General features: G+C 36.2%; 2 protein-coding genes and 1 pseudogene across 3 annotated transcripts; 1 reads left to right on the top strand and 2 right to left on the bottom strand.

Annotated features, from left to right (window-relative positions):
* Positions 1-1162: 1162 nt before the first annotated feature.
* LOC143586142 (zinc finger CCCH domain-containing protein 20-like) lies at positions 1163-3192 on the top strand (annotated as a pseudogene). The gene is made up of 3 exons (XR_013144663.1): positions 1163-1729; positions 2238-3071; positions 3106-3192. The product of XR_013144663.1 is annotated as a zinc finger CCCH domain-containing protein 20-like (transcript).
* Positions 3193-10280: 7088 nt separating this feature from the next.
* Positions 10281-11957, bottom strand: LOC143586148 (small ribosomal subunit protein eS30z/eS30y/eS30x). The gene is made up of 3 exons (XM_077067752.1): positions 11871-11957; positions 11636-11773; positions 10281-10491 (listed from the first exon to the last, which is right to left on the bottom strand). Exons 1-3 carry the CDS (start codon positions 11872-11874, stop codon positions 10445-10447), a joined length of 189 nt encoding a protein of 62 aa, XP_076923867.1. The 5' UTR covers positions 11875-11957; the 3' UTR covers positions 10281-10444.
* A 5597-nt stretch (positions 11958-17554) lies between these two features.
* On the bottom strand, positions 17555-20494 carry LOC143586149 (uncharacterized). Its single transcript, XM_077067753.1, has 2 exons — positions 19900-20494; positions 17555-18400 (listed from the first exon to the last, which is right to left on the bottom strand). Exons 1-2 carry the CDS (start codon positions 20484-20486, stop codon positions 17740-17742), a joined length of 1248 nt encoding a protein of 415 aa, XP_076923868.1. The 5' UTR covers positions 20487-20494; the 3' UTR covers positions 17555-17739.
* Positions 20495-20867: the final 373 nt, after the last annotated feature.

The raw sequence follows: 20867 nt of genomic DNA on the forward strand, positions 1-20867 counted from the left end.
TGCGGGCTATGGTGTAGAGATGGATAAAATGGAAAGGTTTAGGATTTAAGGGGTATTTATACTCCCTTAAGCCAATGGACCTAAGGCCCATTCCATATCTCATTCCATCTTCTAAGTCCGAGTCCGCCTTCTATTAGTTTATTTTTCTAAACCGATAAGCGACACACTATAAAATAAACGAAATTTATTTTATTATTATAACCGAAAGTAGGATGTTACAATTCTGAAGATTTAGGATGTTAGAAAATCACGTGTTAAAATGTTTGAAGAAGATTGTGAATTTAAACCTTTGAATAATTGCCGGTAATTAAAAGAAGTCTTTAGAGTGTAAGGTTTTTTTTTTTCGAAGAAAAATATGAGTCTTCAAAATATCTTTATAAGCTTAAGTTTATCCACAATATTAACCTAAATTGTAAAGTAACTTTTTACAATATGATTTACATCACTTCGCAATTCTACATGTTTAAAACATGTGAATGCATGTTTTTTTTGGAAAGACGGTATTTTATATAAGTAAAAAAACAGTCATAGCAAGTAGCTAGAACAAAAAAACACAAAACATTACAAATACAATAGAGGTTCTTAAGCCACTCGATTCTAAAAATATTACATTTACGATTTCTGCTACTATACCATAAGAACGAGAAAAGTAAAATTTCATCAAATATCGTTTCTTTGTTATGCCGAGTCTTCTCAAATACCAAGTCATTTCTAAATCTTCAAATAATCCACCAACTGACAAAAATAATCATCCCGATCAAATCTTTCTTATGAGTTTGAACTCTTAACGTGTCCCACCAAGATATCAGCTCAATCGGAACCAAAGAGGAAGACAACGGAAGGCCAAGCCAAGAAATAAGACTCCAAATCCGATTAGCCACCGAGCACATACCGAAAACATGGTCAATAGACTCCTCATTATCATTACAGATAGGATATAAACAACTCGGAATGTCTATACCCTTACTCACCAAATTGACTATCGTAGGAAGTCTCTTAAGCAATACCCTCGAATTAGGGAATCTCAATATCCGTAACACATATAAAAAATATAAACAAATAGAAAAAGTACTACGTATGCTTTATAAATTATTAACCATGCTTTATGAACTATTAACCATGGTTAAATTCCTCCCACCCACCCCACCCCACCCCACCACAACCACTATGTCCCAGCGGTTTATATATGGAGAGAAGTCTAGAAACCAAAAACACATAAAAACCTTCAAAACTGAAACCACACACTTTCGGTTTCACCTTAAAAACCAACAAAACTGGGAATAAGAAAACCTAGAGGACACCGAAGAAAACATGGTCGGAGACCAAAACCAACACAACATGTTGGCCGTGCATGTTCCTCCATGGACAACGTAGATAGACGATCAAGTAATCTCACCTTTTTCTCCACACAGTCCCAATGCCACCACCATTGAAGACTACGCTTACTTCCTCCGAAACGACGCCGCTTTACGCCAATACCTAGAAGAAGACTTCAACGGTGACGATGACGGATCTAATACGGACTTTGACATCACATCTGAGGCTTTTTCCTGTGACAGTTTCCGGATGTATGAGTTTAAAGTTATTAAGTGTGCACGTGCTCGGTCACATGACTGGGCCGACTGTCCGTATGCTCATCCCGGCGAGAAAGCTCGCCGGCGTGATCCCCGGAAGTATAATTATTCCGGCACTGCCTGCCCGGAGTTCCGTAAAGGAAGCTGTAAAAAAGGTGATGTAATTTATATCTATTTATTTATATGTGGTCGTTATTTAATTATAATGAACATATCATTTCTGTTGTTACGGTTATTCTATTGTTATGGTTATTACTCTCCCTGCGTGGCTAGTTCCGAGAAAGCAAACAATAAAATAGTTTCAGGCTAAGACGATAATCTTTTAGGTCGTCAGGTAAAATAAAATGAGTATTTTGTTAGGATAAAACAATTTAATTTTTATTTGAGTTTACTAATAACCTGTTGGTTGGAGAATACCACTAAGCTAATGGTTATGTAAGAGTATAAATATTAATATTGTTTTTAATAAAAATACATATACTTTAAAAAAAAAAAAAAAATTGGGCTTAACTGGGTGTCGGTTCGTTGACTACCAGCCACCCTCAAGGGCCGGCCCTGTCTGCCTGCTACCCTCAAGGGCCGGCCCTGTCTGCTATGCTGTAACAGTTCATGTGTTTATTATTATTCATGTTTTCTATTACTGATATGAACATCTGACAACAGGTGATGGTTGTGAGTTTGCTCATGGGGTTTTTGAGTGTTGGCTACACCCTTATCGGTACCGTACACAACCGTGTAAGGACGGTGTTAATTGTCGCCGGAGGGTGTGTTTCTTCGCACACACGCCGGAGCAGCTTCGTGTGTTGAGTCCGAATCCACGGACGGAGTCGAACTTTCCGGCTATGTTTTCAACTTCATCGGAAACTTCCACGCCGCCGTCGGAGTCGCCGCCGATGTCTCCGATGGGTTGTGGTTCGTTAAGCCGGTCACTTGGGTCGGTAACGGTCAATGATATGTTAGCATCTCTCCGGCGGTTACAGCTTAACAAAACACCCGGGTTATACAGTATGCAAATGGGTCGGGTTGTTTCGTCTCCGAGATCCGGGTTTTACAGCCTGCCGTCGACTCCGACCCGACCCATGACCCGATCGAGTCTCGGGTTTCCGGAGATATGGGAGGAACCGGTTATGGAGAGAGTGGAGTCGGGTCGGGATTTGAGGGTGAAGATGTTTGAGAAGTTGAGCAAGGAGAACTCGATGGAGCCGGATCGGGTTGACCCGGGCCTGGGAGAAAGTTCAAACCCGGATGTGGAGTGGATTTCGGAGCTTGTGAAGTGAATGGTATCCAAAAACACCCTAATACCTTCCAAGTGTTGGTTTTTTAATTATTACGGATTATAATATGGTTACGTAATGCCATTAGTATTTAGTTATGACTTAAGAGGTACAATTAGTTATGATAAAACTTAAAAAGCCATTTTGTGATTTTGTCATTGTAAATATGGGTATCGTATGAGAGGGTGAAGTGTAATTTGTTTGTGGGGGTGAAGTGTAAGAAGTATATTTTGTTGGGGGTTACTCTGAAAGAAAAGAGGGAGGAAATGGGGTGGAATTATTGTTATCCTTATTGGTGTTATTGTTTCTATTGTTATTCAATGTGATTTTTATGTTATGTTTGTTGTTACTGTTTTTACCTTTTAATGTGATATGTTATGCTAGGTTATTGTGATATTAATGTAAACTTGCTATTTGACTTTAAAAGAGAGGATTTGCTCATCTTGTATGCGTGATATAATCACAACTAGAAATCTGTTAAAATAAATTCACAGACCCCGCAAATTTCATGGACCGACACCGACCTGAGTGACTGACAAAGTTCGAAGCGTTCGAGGTGAGAATCTACCATGAGGGTCTGTGGATCAAACCACGTTGCTTTAAGACATGTAATTTACCTCCCTAATGTTGGTCGTGGAACTGATTGGCATCATACATTACTTGGTAAAGTTGTAAATGTGGGATTAACATAATCGGAAAAAAATGTATTTTTTGATGGAATGGGTGGTAAATGGAGAAAGGTTTTAAGTTTGAACAATGGTTGCAGCCACTCTAAAGCTCCATTTGAAAGATCAATTATAAAGGTACGTGTCTTGACCATCGTGATTTAACCGTTAACTGTTAACTTAATTAACCGTTTTTAGCTTTCATCAACATAATTTCCTATGACACTCGTGAAATGATATTGTTCTTATATCTTTAAAGTTTCTCCAACAGTTTTCACGAACAAAATGGTCCTTATTTATCAACTTTGGCTTGTACACTTCACATGCCATAAGTACGTTAAATGACTTGATATCTAAGTAGTTTAAGTGGAAAATAGGATGTTGATCCTTTACAAACTCGGGCGTCGTGTGTATAAAATTATGTTTCCAGTTAACTTTATACGAAGTGTCTTACTTCCTTGTGCATTGTGGGCTTTGCATGTGTAGCAAAGACTCCATTGATTAGAATGGGCATTTAGTTAGTGAACAAGAATGTCACGAAGGGTATGACTAGCAAACAATTATGAGAAGAAACCAACTTTGCTAACGCATGAAAAAATGAAGCGCAGGTAGAACATGTCATTTTATATGAAAACAATATGTATATGCGTTTATGCCAACGCGAGTCTGCTTATTTTATGTATGCCAATAGAAAACACTCCCATATGTTGATAACTTAAATACGTTTAGATCTTTGTGTTTACTTTGCTTAGTTAAGATTTACGTGTCTTAAAAAGCAAAATAATGAATACACATTTCTTTCTATGATAATGGCCCATTAGCGTGTGCGATAGACTAAAGTAACAATAACGAGTTGATTTATTTATTAAGGGGATAGGGTTTGATGTAACCTCAACATTATTTTTTACTTTTAGCTGTGTGTAAATTGACAGATTAATTAAAGTGGGAATACGCCATCATCCATATACAAATGTAAGAAAAAAGGTAAATTGCATCTTTAACAAACAGATATGATAACTAAGCAGAGATACAATAGGCATTTAGTTCTTTGGTATCATGTATAATAGGTGTTCCCTCCCTGTAAAGATGAAGGGTTCAAATGATAAATCATATAATAGGCAGCTTAAGTGGATTCATAAGTAATTTAGCCGTTTAAAAAACAACTAATAAGGGTTATTACATTATTATTTTTTGTCACTTGTGAAATTTGAATCCTCGTCACTTGAAAAGGTAAAACTGTATCAAACATCTTCGTACCATTAAGCCCGAAACAAAGGGCACACTTTCTCTCTCGAACACGAACAACTTTTTAAACCAAATCATAGCTCCATGTCGGCCTCATCTTTATCGTCGTCTTCTTTATCTAAACAAGATTTTGTTGGATTTTACAATCAAGAATGGATTAACAATACTTTATACGACAACATTGTTTTTTTTTTTTTTTTTTTTTTTTTTTTTTTTGTAGAAAGGTGGTTTCTTCCCGGAAGCCGGAAACTACAAGACAAATTAATAAAATCCATTTTATGGTCGAATTCGGATTCGTTTAGATTTACCTAGAAAAGTACTGCTACAAGGCGGTCAGTCGGGGATAGAATGGATATGATATTTTAGTGACCAGATAAATATTAACATTTTACTTAATTAATAATTATAAATTTGGGCTAATTTATTTCACTCACATTTTCAAAACTTACCCTTTATTGTGTTATTAATGATTCTCTATGATCAACAGCAGCCATGACATCGCCCCTCTATCAACAACGGAACCATGGTGTTAATACGGTTAAAACTTATAAGCAAGCAAGCATTGTATTGTGTACGCATTGATCTTGTATATAACTTGGTTTGATTGTTTTGTTATGGTGGTTCTACTTATATTCCTTCTGTATTAGTTTTAGGTTGTTAGAACTGATCCTATGGTGGTTCTACTTATATTCCTTCTGTATTAGTTTTAGGTTCTCTTTATTTAAGAGGAAGAAGAGAAAACCATATAGAAGGAATTGGGTGATTTATTTACGATATATACGACTGCAGGACGTTTCAGCATTTCAATTGTCTTCGTAATATTCTATATATATAGTATTTAGTTGTATCATGTTATATTTTTATGATTTAATAAAAGGCCTATATATAGATTTAAAAGGGAAAATTATCGATGAATTACATCATATTAACGTGCATTTTATTTTCTTTTAATTTGGTGTAGCGTTTTAAAAGGAAATAGTTTTGTATGAACATGTCGTGCCTGATTAAAAATCGTGAGGAAAAGAAAACTCTACGGTTCAGGTTTATGTAGGAGGGGAACGTCAACGTATATGCATTCCTCCCCCCCTCTCTCTCTCTTGCGTCGACATAGACGTTTCCTCTAAAATTCGAGAGGAATCGGTTTGCAGCAGCTGTAGGAATGGTCGGTCGGTGATGGTTTGCAGTTCAGGGTAACATAATAGTATACAAACCTACGCATCTCCATCGTTACCTCTTCTCCAGTGTCGGGTCGTCTTCATCCATGCTATTTTTTGATTTCATCTTAAAGTTTACTGATCCGTTTGGTAAGTCCTCAATTATAGATTTCTACACATCATCATCCTCATCATCATCGTACTCAGTAAATCTCACCAATAGCAAAGCTATGGTAGGGTCTGAGGAGGGTAAGATGTAGACAGCCTTACATCCACCCCATAGGAATAGAGAGGCTGCTTCCGATGAGACCCCCGGCTTGATAGTAGTTTTGCATCAAGCCTTGGACATAAGGCATATAACACTCAACCATCGGGAGACCCCGATTGGTGCATGTACCCTTGTTTTTCGGCTATCAACGCTAGCACATGATGCCTGATTAACCTTCCGCCACTTTTAACGTTATTTTCACGAGATTAGTAAAATAATGTCAAAATTAGTGCAATTTCACTTTTGTCCACCCGAGGGTTCACACATATATACAATTATACATTATAGATTTCTACACATATATAATACAAATGCATACTGTTTTCATTGATTAATCCAACGATGAAGGACTGCATATTATGATTGTTGTTGTCTTAATTTAGATGGATGCTTGTCTGCACAAGTGGTGGTAACTTCAATGGATTATATTGGGACGAATCATTGCTTATACTTTGCTTAATTCAGATATTTATTCTGCTTCAACATACCATGGGTATGGGCATCTACATAATATGCAAGTTCTCTTGATCATTTTTAGACACTTATCGTATCAACATTTAGAACAGCAATACTCGCATTGTTTTGAAAATTTATTGTAGGAGATGTATTTGCAAGAGTTGAAATAACTATGGAAGGAACTTCATATTCAAGCATGAGACCATGGGACCCGCGTATTCAGGATCGGATCTTCGGATCTCAACTACATGGTGACCATGGCACCGACCTCATCTTATGGGATTAGACCATCATTTACCGAGTACATGCAAACACAAGAAAGGGTATGTTAGTATTATTATAGTTGTGTAGGGGTATTTGACTGCAGCTTCTAATTCACTGTTACACTATTTCAAGTCACTTTTGACTTGGTAATACAAGTTTTATGACATGCCTAAACTATTATCTTTGTTTGTGGTTTAATACAGTAACTGATATGTGTTTGGGGGAGTGTTTTTGGATCTTCTTTATTAATAACTAATTCATAATTTTGTGTATGCTGGTTTACCTGTTTGTTTTGGCTCTATAGAGTTCGTCTTGAAGGTGCGGTTTTCCTAGGTATTTTACTTGCAGAGAAATAGCTTTACTAAATTTGGTAGCAAATTCTGAATAGGAATTCAAACATTGTTAATGAATAATTTTTGAAGGGAAAATAGCTTTACTAAATTTGGTATCCAGCTACTAAATGTGTATGACATGTGTGTGCTGCTAGGATGTTCTATATATGCAGATATTTTTGTTAGTGTCGGATAATTTGGTTTTGTTTCTTAATGCAGTGTTCATCTTTGTGTGTGTATTGACATATATGTGTGTTTCTGGTTGCAAGAATTTGGCAAAAACATTGGAACTGGTTCGGCGTATAGCGCCATAACGGGTCAAGAATGGGGAACTTTTATGCAGGTAAGTGTATGGTAATATTGATCTTTAAAAATGGCTTGATTTAAAAACTTTTATACGTGTCACGCCACAGACACGTATGAGCGTAATGATGTGCCGCAACGCGCACGGTTCCAATTGCTAGTTGTATTATAAATATCATTTTCCCTTTATATTTATTATTCTTGTTCATTGAAACGATTCTAAAAGATAAATATGACATTCTACTAATCACGTTTCTCTTTTAAGTATTTTCTAACGAAGCAAAGGTTAAAATATAAATTGAGATACAAGTAAAAAGTGAGGGAAGAATTAGTGGTCTAAAAAAATTAATAAAAAAATCCTAACTTAAAATATAAATTAAAAATAAAAAAAGTAATTAAAACAAAAATGCTTCCCCTAATTAAAATGCTCAATTGTAGTTGGCTTACGGGAACAATCGATCTAATTGAAATGCTCAGTTGTTAGGACGTTAGGTTATAGATACATACGTACTCATAAAGGCGTCTTCTATGCTTGACAAAAGTCAAACGCTTTAGACCCTTTAAGTTTAAAACACTTTTAAAAAATTAAGCATTAAGGTATACTGGCAGCATGTATTAAAGACATTATTTTGGCATCACTGCCTTCGTTTAGGAATGTAGGATGAGAGTGTTTTATAGATTTTCATTGAAATCACTTTCTTCTCTCGTTGGGTTAACATTTTTTACTTATTCAAGGATGTGGGATAACTGATAGGGGTGACAAAACAAACCTAAATGAGTTGTTTTGGGTCAACATATATAACTTTTAAAACTGAAATGGGTCATGATGGATTAAAAGTGTTTTTCAAGGAGATCAAGATGGGTTGGAAGATTGCTAATTACTTTTGGTTATTGGTTAGTCAGAGTTTGTTTCTGGGTTAGAATAGAATAAAACAAGCTCCATCCTATTATATTTCAAAACAAAACCCACGGAACCAAACTGAACGTGACCCGAAATCATCGAAACCGAACAGATACCGAAAACATCGAAACCAAACCGAAACCGACCAAAATGGAAAAAAAAAACAAAATCGAACCGCAAGAACCAAACCTGAACCGAGACAAAACCTTTTTTTTAGCGAACGAGCACGATGGCGAACATTTTTAGTTTTTTTACTTTTTTTCGGTTTTGTTTTATATTTTGAGTTATAAATATTTCTAAAGGGGTTTTTAAAACCCATTATATTTTAACCTTAATTTGGGTCAAGATAGGTTGATAGGTTGAGTTAACCAACCTTGGCCCACGAAAATGAATTATCGCATTTAAAATAAATGTCTTATCCTTTTTTAAGAAAAAACTCATATTGACTCATACTCATGCTAACCTAAATCCATTCTGACCCATCACCCGGTTCAACCCAACCCATTCATTTTGTCACCTCATATTAAGTTGTATAATTTTTAAATAAATTAATCATGAAATTTATTTTTTAAAAGCCCTGAATAAGTTAAGTGGCCCTTGTATGTATAGATATGAATCATTATGTAAACCGGCGGAGTGAAATATTTTGCCCAATTCCAGAGCTATACCACGGTAGAGGTGCACAAAAAACCCGAACCCGGAACCGAATCCGAAATAAATACCCGAAACCGGTTTTTCTAATACCCGGGTTTTTAATACCCGAACCTGACCCTACCCGTAGGGTACGGATAGGGTATGCATTTTGGCACTAAAACCCGAACCCGAACCGGACCCGATTTGTACCCGGTAATACCCGAAAACCCGATTTGTACCCGGTAATACCCGAACCCGGAACCGAGGTTTTCCAATACCTGAAACCGGGTATTTCAAATACCCGTAAAATACCTTAAAAATACCCGAATAATACCCCTAAAAAGTGTAAACTTTTAAAAAATCCAATCTATATAAAAAAATACCCGAAAAAACCCGTAAATAGAGTTTTTTCAATACCCGATAATAGGGTATTCAAATACCCGGTTTTAGAATACCCGGTTCTATACCCGACCGAACCCGATGCATAGGGTATGACTTTTAGAGACAATACCCGACCCGAACCCTACCCGATTATTACCAGTACCCGGTCATACCCGAACCCGGTTCTATACTTGACCCCGGGTATTTAGAAAACCCGATTTGTGCACCTCAATACCACGGTACAACTTTGTTTATTAGAACAATGTTCTTCCTCTAACATCCTATGTAATCCTTACGGCCGCGTCTTTGAAATCGTATAGATGAAACACAATAACTTGCTATATGTTCATCTACAACAAAATTCATTTAGGAAAACCAAGCAATTGATAATAAAACCCACCCACATGCACAAGTTTTTATGAAAAGTTGGGACAAAGCGCAAGAAATAACTGGTGGGTTGGGCTTGTATTAGGGTGATTTGATAGAGAAAACATTCTAGCCGTAAACAAACATCTCAAATGTTCAAAAACACATCTAGAGAGTAGTTTAATCTGTACCGTAAACGCAATGAATCAAGTTTTTTAAGATTTCAAAAGCATTCGATAAGTCAGAGTCTAAACCGACAAGCTAGGCATCTATCTACGATTTTAATCAAGTTAGAATTAAACTTAACATTCTATACCATATCTTGAACCTAATTCAGATTTAATAAGACATGAACATTCAGAGTATGACAGATTTCTTTTTAATATTTTGAATTTCAATATTTTCAAAGTTATTTAAAAATCACAATCAAAACACAACGCTCCTAAATAATAACCAGTTAACCATCAATCCAAACAGCTGCTATTAAAAAGTAACTCATGAAATGTTGACACAATCACTTCATCTAAAAGTTACTACCACTCCATAACATTTAATAAACATAACAAATGTTCAAAACATCAAAACCAAAACATATTAATCGTCAAAAACCCGAAAATGGTCCAGCACCTTACTTCTCTGATGAGTTAGGTCCTCTCTTCTTTCCAAAACCGACAACTGCACAATCATAAACCAAATTTTTAGCCACAACTTCATATGTATCAACACCATCATCTCAACAACCACAATACAATTTTTATCTATGCACGCAACTAATGTTTATTCACACAGCAATGCAATACATGTGTCAATCCAAGTGAAATCAAATTATTCAAAAAAGCTGCTTTGAAAGCGATAAACAATAACCCATGCGGCTGTTAATCGCAGCATCTCTAACCGACACAAAAAAAAATTGGGTTAAATTTGGCCAGTTAACATGTTTAACAGTTTTAAAGCAGTTACAATTTTGATCTTTGAAGAATAAAAATGATAAAACTTAAAATATATAAGTTTAAGAAAATGTCGTTTTAATTTTGCATTTAAATATTAACTTTTAAGTGTAATACTAATTTCTATATAAACTTTTTATCAATTAATCACTTCCAACATTATAATTTTGTTTGTTCTAACTGCCATACTTGACTATTCCCATCCACCTATTCTAATGATAAATATGTAAATCAAAGTTTGTCAACTTGAAATGAGAGATACTTACAAATAAACAGCTAAAAGAACACAAATTACAAAGAATATGAGTAATTAATTGCTTAAATTGTCACTAAGGGGGTGTTTGGTATTCCTTATTTTACTTCATTATAACTTTTCATTAAGTTAATAAGTTACAAAAGTGTAACATATGGAACTTTTCCTCTTACAACATAACCAGTCCCAAACACCTTATTACTTCTCAAAAAGTTTATAAGTTATAAGTTGGTGAAAATAAGCCATCCCAAACACCCCCTAGGTCCTAGTTATTACTCAAATGTAAAAAAAACATAAGCTAGGCCGAACCGAAACATGGCACAATTTTATGCAACTTAAACAAGACAAATAAGTATATAAATCAAGTTATAGTCGAAAATATCAACCCATTTGTAGCTGATGAAACCCAAAAATCAAAAAACTTAAGATGATCAATATTTACAGACACCCAATCAAATAACTATAACTTTAAAAATGCATATTAAGTATCAAATTAAAGCATGACTCAGATTCAGTATTAGTTATTTATCTTACTTTTAATACGAACCAGTTTAAACAATCTAACATTCTAACAAACAAATGGTTTAATAAATAATAACATTAACAGGCGGATACTTACCGGCGGTGACGAAACGGCGGTTGTATTGAATGCGCTTGTGTGCACGTCCACGTGGCTGTTTCTTCTTGTCTTGCTTTGCAACCTTTGGGGTTTGACCTCTCACCTTACCGGCACGAGCCAACGATCCGTGAACCTTACCTGTATACAAATTCAGTCATTAACAAAACAATCAATAATTAAGATTGTAAGTAATAGAAACACGGGGTGATCTAATATTGTAAGTAATTAAGGTTACCCATGTTGAATTGGAGGTTGTTTAGCTAGATCTAGTCTTCGTTTCGGCTGGACGCAGTGAACGAGAAGCAGGTGCTTTGTATTATTATTATTTTAGGGTTAGGGTTGGAACTGAGCAATATATATTTAAGGCTTAACAGCTCATATGGGCTGAATAATGGCCCAAGCTATTTGGACTCTTTATGTTTATTTGCCAAATGGGCCTTTTTTTGGTTGGATCCGTGGTGATCCGGTCTATTTTTGCTTTGGAACTACAAAAGGATGTGAAGGCAATTGAGTGCTATGATCGGGGTACGGCTGTTCACAAGTCGAGCCATAGTGGTTTCGAGCTCGAGCTTGAATCTGAAGTTAAGCGAGCCTAAGATCAAGCCAACGACCCGAGCCATGACCCGAACCGAGCCTGGGTCGATTTTTGGATCGATAACAAAAATGGGCCAAATCAGCTCAGGTTGTTTCAAATCAAGTTTTTTAACAAGTTTTATTCGAGCTTTTATTGTGCGAGCCGTTAGTTTTTTGAGCAACCTTAGATGGGAGCAATGGTGGATTGGATTGGAAATAGAGACGGTGCAGACAACCCACCACGGTTAGACAACATTCATGACTGAATTGTTGCCTTAATCTTTTATCGGGCAACATTCATAGGTGAATGACTGCCTTAATCTTTTATCGAATATCACACTCACTCGTAATGTGGATATGTGGCTTTGGAAAGGTTTGGACGACTTACTTTCGTGTTTTCTTATTAAATCAATTAGATGGGAGATTGAAAAACTGAACCATCAGGCATTTGATTTTATCTATTGGCTTAAATGTGTCCCTGTCAAGTTAAATTGTTTCATTTGGAGATTGCTACTTGATCGTGTTTTAACGAAGTGGGATTTATTGACTAGGAGAGTTAATGTTGGCCATGTCCAATGTGTTTTGTGTGGTAATAATGTAGAAACTCATAACACCTTATTGTGCATTGTTAGTCTCAAAGTGGGTTTAGTCGATCATATACGATTGGGTTAAATTACTTAAAATGGGCAACTTCGATACGGTGGAAGAAATTCTTTGGTATCCAAGCAAAAACATAAAGAACAAAGAGGAAAGGTCATGTTGTTAAGTCCATTACGGCGATAACGTATTGGATGATTTGGAAGAGTATAATCGACTTGATATTTGATAACTTGCCATTTCAAATGACATCATCATCATCATCATCGTACTCAGTATATCCCACCAATAGCAAAGCTATGGTAGGGTCTGAGGAGGGTAAGATGTAGGCAGCCTTACCTCTACCACATAGGGATAGAGAGGCTGCTTCCGGTGAGACCCCCGGCTCGATAGTAGTTTTGCATCAAGCCTTGGACATAAGGCTCATAGCACTCAATCATCGGGACACCGGCTGATCGGTGCATGTACCCTTATTTTTCAGCTATCAACGCCACTACATGATGCCTGATTAACCGTCCGTCACTTTTAACGTTATTTTCACGAGATTAGTAAAATAACGTCAAAATTAGTGCAATTTCACTTTTGCCCACCCGAGGGTTCACACATATATACATCATATGTGCGCACCGCAAGCAGGGCTATGCCATTTCAAATGACCAAAGTGATAAATGAAATCAAATCTACATCCTTCAGCTTGTGGATGAAGCATCAAAGCAAACACTCAATATTGGAGTGAGCGAAATAATGCAATTATAACTTTATCAATTTTCCATTATATTGTAGTACTTTTATAAATTGGAGTGAGCGAAATACTTGCTTCTTGTGAGTATGCCTCATTTTTCTTTTAATAAAGTTGGCCTTCTAAAAATAAAATATGTGTATAACTAAATTATGTGATTAATAAAATGAATGCAAGAAATATTTTGTTTAACTAGAGTAATTGTTTGTAATTATGTGATTAACAAAATAACTTTGCTATACAACAAAAATATTTTCATAGCTAGAGTAATTATGTAACCAGATATAATAAGAGTATTTATTTAGTTAACTAAAGTAATTTATTGTATTATTTTTTCAATTGTTCGAGCGCACCCTCTTATTTATAGTTTTGATTGAATTGGGTGGATATCCATTGTCCCAACGATCTACTAAAAGTTGCTATGTTTTCCTCATAGACATCGTCTCATGTGATATACTTTTCGATTAAGCTTGAGCGTCAATCCTGCTACCACTCAAACTGAAAGAGAATATTAGCATATCTTATACTTTGTGTGTTGTATTGATTGTATTTGTTTTGTATGTTTGTCTTCAAGAGATATAATCTCTTTGCATTATTCCTAGTGTTGTAAAACTCGGGATTAAGTGGAGATTAGTCGATGATTAATAGCTAGTCGATGAATTACTAACTAATTTTCAACTAATCGATGGCATTAATCAGTAGTCAGCCCTAGCCATCCTAAACTGGATCTTTTTTTTTAAACCATTATCTATATACTTTTTTAGAAAGGCAATTGAACCTTGATTTTAACTCAAAAAGATACATATAAATATTCCAATCAAACTAATCACTAGTAAGTATCCTACTAGCTGACTAGCACCTAGTGGGTTCTACAACATTGATTATACCCTATATATATATATATACACATATATATAGGTAAAGGATGGAATACGAAAATCGATTATCGTACAACAGGTACGCGAGTGTCTGGAGCGTCCATCTTCAATAACCAAATTACGCGAGCCGGCCTCCTTCAACCTCTTCTCCCGTCGATTCCGTCCACCTTCACCATCGCCGTTCAACGATTCCGTCCACCATCCACCTTCGCGACCACCATCTTCTTCCGACACAACCATCAATCGTTGCTAACATGTCAGTTGATTAAATTGCCCAATTGAAATTGAAATTATTGAACTAATTGATCAATTAAACTTTGAAATTTGTCCAATTAATCATCAATTTGAAGTTTCAATAAATTAATTTTGAGTTTTTGAAGAAATCCAGTTACAGACGTTCCATATTTTGTTCATATGGTCGAATCAATGATCAAATTAACAGTCGATTGATGATTGTTTGATGATTATGAGATTATATGAAGTGATTTCAGTGTTCAATTTCATGTTTACATGTGTTTAATTTCTTTTTTTTGTTAGTTTTAGAAGTTCTGAACAGCCAGAACTTCTTAGAACTTCTAAACAGCCAGAACTTTCTGAACAGCCAGAACTTCTAAACAGCCAGAACTTCTTAGAACTTTTAAACTTTTTATCAGAACTTCCAAATTTTTTTTGAACACCCAGAACTTCTTAGAACTTCTAAACTAAACAACCTGAACTTCTTAGAACGTATTAGAATGTTTAAAGATGTTTATTTGTTTTTAAACACCCAGTGCTTCGTTGAACGTATTAGAACGTTTAAAGATATTCTTTTTTGGTCAGAACGTTTAAAGGTATTCAGTTATGTTTCAGAACGTTTAAACATAATATTTTGAATCCTAATCAGAGCTCGATTGAGTGCGTTATTCTGCAATTCCATAATTGATTGATGAATCTAAATGCTTCTACACATCAATTCGATTGATTAAATCATCATTTTGGTGTTTATTTTGGTCAGAACGTTTAAACTTTGAGCAGATGGTTTAAACTTGAACCCTAATCAGAGCTCAATTAATTGTGTTAATATGTATTTCATAATCGATTGATGATTCTAAAACCTCTTACACATCAATTCGATTGATTAAATCATCAATTTTTGATCAATTTAAAGATTTTTAATGTTCAGTGACGTTCTTTTCAATTTTGGGTTTTGACTTTTGAGATTTCATACTGTAAGCTGTGATTAGAGTTTAGAAATTGGATTAGATTGAGCGACAAGTTCCGAATTTGGATCAGAGTTGATTTGTAATCGACGAATTTTGATAGCGAACTACTGTTGGGTTATTTACGAAATTGCCACCGCGCGTTTTTTAATCAAACGTTATGAAATGTCGCATGTACGATAAGCCCTTATTGTATGTTAACCCACCCCTATATATATATATATATATATATATATATATATATATATATTCATGTTCATGGTTTGTAATTAGGATACCAATGATCAACACTATAAACATTTATAATCAGGTGTGGTTCCATATTGCTTTAAGGACTTTTGAATAAGAACTAGGGAGAACTAAATATTTTTATTAAGGTGAATAAACTTGAAGATGGGGGGGTTAAGGTAGAGGTGTACAAAACCGGTTTTAAATCCAAATTGAGCTGGTTTGGTCAACGGCTGATCAAAACCGGTTTGACTCAAACCAGTTTAGAAGCAAGATAGGCCGGCCTAGTCACGTTGGTTCGGATCGGTTTATAAACCGGTTTAACCGGTTTTTCTCAAACCGGTTCAGTTTTAAGACCAGTTTGGTATATCTTAAGGGGAACCGGTCCTAAAACTGGCGGTTTGGGTCAGTCTGGGAACCAGTTTGGGTGAAACCGGTCTAAACTCAAACCGGTTCGGTTCGGTTTACCTAAAACCGGTCCCAAACCGGTTTTTTTACACCTCTAGGTTAAAGACTTGAATAGTTGACTGGATATTGGTGGGCCATGAGTCAGTCATCTGGTGGGCTATGGCCTATGGGTCAACTAGTCGTGGTACACGCATGGGCCATGGATGCTTAAATTTATAAAAATGCTTGTCGTGATGCTATTTTATTTTTCTTTTTTTTTAATGGCAAAAATATATTAAAAAGATTATGGTTAGAAAAAGCTAAGCAAACAACAAACACTTACATCATAAGCATAGGGTTTTTTAACCACTCGGTCCAGGTTACTTTTAATTCATCGTTCCAACTAACTATCCATAAAAAAGAGAAATGAGAAATCGAGTCAAAAATAAAATTCGTCTTCAAATCGTTAGCCTTGAAAATAACTTCATTTCGAGTCTTCCAGATCATCAGTAAGGGACTGTCAATATCTAATAATCGATCTTCAAGCACGAGAAGTAGCAAATAAGTTCTCCACGAGTTCTAACTCATTCGCACAAAAAACGACACATAATTAAAGGTGTATATATATATATATATACACCTTTATAAGAAATATTCACTTGGGTATGTAATATGTCAAGTACAAGTCTCCAAATGAAAATATTGACTTTTTTAGGGACCCATTTATTCCAATGGGTCGGAAAAAAACGTTTTTAGGGACCCATTTTTTTCAACGGGTCGAAAATAAAAACGTTTGGGAGGGATCCTATTTTCGATAGCGTTTGGGAGGGTAGTTAAGTTGAAGGGTCTTTATGAGGCTCGAACTTGGACCCAAAATCATCTTGCTTTTTAGAACGCACTGCCGACCATCTTAAAACCGACTCACCTCATTCACACTCACATGAGCGCATATGCTACGTAGTAATAATTTCTTCGTTAAAGTGTTTTTATTAGTTGTCTGTTCAATTATATTGTTTCATGATGGAAATTCACTTTCCAATTATTTGGTTTTAGCTTATACAAATCAAGCAAATTTTCTAATTCAGTGGTTAGATACAATTAAGAGGTGACGATGGTAAATTAACTTGAAAGAAAAAGAAAACATTTAATCCGATTAAACGTTGTGCTATAGCTACTTGCCCAAGAACACAAATTATACATACTTTGTTAAAATAAAAAATAAATCAATACAATATCAAAAACAAAAACTTTATCTATACAGTATCATCCTCAAATCTCAACATCAAAAGCATCATATACATCTACCAAAAGGAACTTAAAAAGAAAAAAAAAAGGAAAAGATAGAGAAGCTAAGCCTCCCCATAAATATTTTTTAAGCATGAAGGAAAGAATTGGCATGCTCAATCCAAATTTAGGTCACTAATTTTATTGGTTATCATTGCATATGATTACATTTAAAAATAAGAAGAATATGTTTTATTTGTTTTATAAATGTTAAAATGTTTATGAAAGAAAATCTTGTTCGTCTTGTAAAAACTCTTTTCTTAATTTGCGAGAAAAGAGCATGCAAGCATCCATACTAAGATCAATTGCAGCTGAAAGCGCGATAAAAAGAGCAGCATCGGCCATACATGTCGCATGTTGCACACCCACTTGCACCATTGGCTTACTAGCTTTCCCTTCGCTTTCAACACTTGAACTCATAACAAACCCTTTGATGTTTGACAATGGGCTAGCTCTTGAATCTTTTAATGTTTCGTCGATGCAAAATCTGCCGCCTTTCCTTATATTCATCGTGCCTTCCGAAATAGGAATCCCGCTTGTCATAGAATTTGTGACAAGTTCAAATTTATAACCTAATCCGTCTGTTGGGCCCCTTTCACGCCAAGCTTCAAGCCGGCCCCAAGGCTTCCAGTTACTAATCGAGACACCGTGAGGCCGAAGGATAAGCCAAGCCCCAGGGTTTGACCGTGAAACACGATCAGAACCTTGAGAAGGAACAAAAGGAGTGATCATGGATGCAGCAGCTACGGATGAACCAGAGAGATCATGAACCACGATCATCCACCCTTTTCGTTCTCTACCATGTTTTTCTTTTCCACTTGAAAACGTTGTCATCCATCCTCTATTGATATTGTTCATGGTAAAATCTGATGGGAGCGAACTGCAAAATTAATAAGAATATCAATATCATATATTAATGTGTGAACCCTCGGGTGGGCAAAAGTGAAATTGCACTAATTTTGACGTTATTTTACTAAACTCGTGAAAATAACGTTAAAAATAGCGGAAGGTTAATCAGGCATCATGTGGTGGCGTTGATAGCCGAAAGACAAGGGTACATGCACCGATCAGCCGATGATTGAGTTCTATGTGCCTTATGTCCAAGGCTTGATGCAAAACTACTATCGAGCTGGGGGTCTCACCGGAAGCAGCCTCTCTATCCCTATGGGGTAGAGGTAAGGCTGTCTACATCTTACCCTCCTCAGACCCTACCATAGCTTTGCTATTGGTGGGATATACTGAGTACGATGATGATGATGAATATCATATATTAGTCAAAATTAAACCTATACTTAAATTAAAAGCACTTGATAATATTAATAAGATTTAATTAAAGTCAAATGATAAATGGACCAAACAAAAATAATTAAGAGATGGTGGTTAATGTTATTCATGGCAAATTGAACTGACACCAAAATCCTGAGCACATGGAAAAGAATCAAGCTGGTGGTCGTCTTTGACAGTTGTGAGCATTATTTATTGGCCAATTACATCAATTATTTGATGATACATATTGGCACATTAAATTATGCTATTTTCTTACATTTTTCAGTTGGTAAAAAATAATTAACATTATGGATATAAAATGATTGTCGTGGCATAATGCATAGAGATTGAAGACACCATTATCTTAAAGGAGAAGCAATTAGTGGTTCACCATGAATATTGTTTTACACTTGTAAATCATTCGACTTATTAAACATATTTACCGATATTTAAATAAACATTTGTAAATTCCTTTTGCCTGATCTTTTTACCTTTTTTAAGGAAACTTATATCAATGCAATGGAAAGCAACAAGAAAAAAAGAGTCACCCAAACAATGTGATTTTGGCTTTTAAAACTGCAACAAACATGCGAAATGATCTTTCCTTTTCTGTTGCTTTCCACATGCAAAGTCAGACATGAAAATCATACAATATGTGCTTGCACGGTAAAAAAGTGAAAAAAAAGTATCACATGTTCGGTACAATACAAAACTCTAAAATCAAATCATCCTTGTCACCTTTCTTGTTATCATACCCATCTTTATTTTCAATAATAAAAAATAAAAAATTCAAAATTTTATTATTTGTGATCTTCCCATGGAACGAAATCTCATAAATAGTTTCTCCTAGGCTTATTTAATTAAAAATTCATTTTGAAAAATATGGACCACCGGGCCATCGCCATTCGCCAGTTAGCCACCATGATGAACCGGGTCCAACTAAATTACAACTTAAATTTTATGTACAACTAATCACTGCATGGGTACTCGGTTGCTGACTTAGCGATAAAGAAAGAGTCTTTTAAACACGTAAATGACTTGGGTTTAAGTTTCGAGAAATAAAAGAAATTTGTCTTAATAAAATAACTAATTTAGAAAAGTAAATTAACTAACCGTGATCTCGAATTCCGGTCGGCACTAAACTTGCAACTAAAAACCGGCTGTCGAATATTCCCTTGAATTTGAAACACCACCGGACTACTCTCCGGTTCACCTCCAAACTGAAACAAAAACCTCGGATCCGGTTCAGTCCGGACCTTCAAATGCAGACTAGCCGCCGGTTCACTCCCAAGTTTAATCCACCCATTCTGAAACAAAACCGGTTTAGTAACCGACCTATCAATATTAACCACCACCCCGACCCGACCCACCATCTTCCCACCACTAAACCCGCAAGTCCGACCCATCCGACCCGTATAAATCGACACAGTCAACACCACCGGTTTGTTTTGTAAACGCCGGATTGCGGCTGGGTCAAGGTGGAAGTTGACGGCGGAGGAAGTGTTTTCCGGCGGTGATGAGGTGTCTGGCGAGAGTGGGATGACGGCAGTTTGTGGCGGGAAGTTTTTAATAAGTAGTTTGCAGTAGCATGGAGTGGCGGCTGAGTGGATGCCGGAGGATGAAGCTACGGGTTTGGTGGTGGGTGGGAGTTTAAGTGATAATGATTCGATTATTAAGCGAACAAATGGACATGGATTCATTGGTGAGAAGTGAAGGTTCGGAAAAGACGAGCTAAGGTGTTTGTTTGTTAGTTTGATGAGATTGATGAATGATGAAAGAATAGTGTTTATAGCTTCGGAAACATCTATATTTCATGAATGTGTGTCGGGTATGTGACAGCTATGGCTGTGTTGGTCATGTTTGTTTTTTTGTTTATTTGGTAACTATATTAGGCTGAGGGGTGTGGGGCGCTAACCTGGGCGCGTGAGCCCCTCCGCTCGCGCCCCCAGGCGCTAACCCCACACCACCGGGGCGCGAACCTGGGCGCGAACGGGGCGCGAGCGCGAGCCCCCAGGCAGGCGTGAGTGTGGTCGCGGGAGAAGAGAGAGGAAAAGCTGGTGGGCCCGCCCAAAAGAGCCGTT

Source organism: Bidens hawaiensis, unplaced genomic scaffold (genome assembly GCF_021521415.1).
Source record: "Bidens hawaiensis isolate Kalapana, Puna unplaced genomic scaffold, B.hawaiensis_p1.1 tig00034363_1, whole genome shotgun sequence".
Lineage (NCBI taxonomy): Eukaryota > Viridiplantae > Streptophyta > Magnoliopsida > Asterales > Asteraceae > Bidens > Bidens hawaiensis.

Excerpts from the sequence above, each read along its gene's own strand:
- LOC143586148 (XM_077067752.1), bottom strand. Across the intron at positions 10,492-11,635 it reads CCGCCGTTTCGTCACCGCCG|TTGTCGGTTTTGGAAAGAAG; the intron begins GTAAGTATCCGC and ends ATGATTGTGCAG.
- LOC143586149 (XM_077067753.1), bottom strand. The coding sequence starts at position 20,486 with ATGAATCCATGTCCATTTGTTCGCTTAATAATCGAATCATTATCACTT. Across the intron at positions 18,401-19,899 it reads GACCGGAATTCGAGATCACG|TTCGCTCCCATCAGATTTTA; the intron begins GTTAGTTAATTT and ends TTAATTTTGCAG.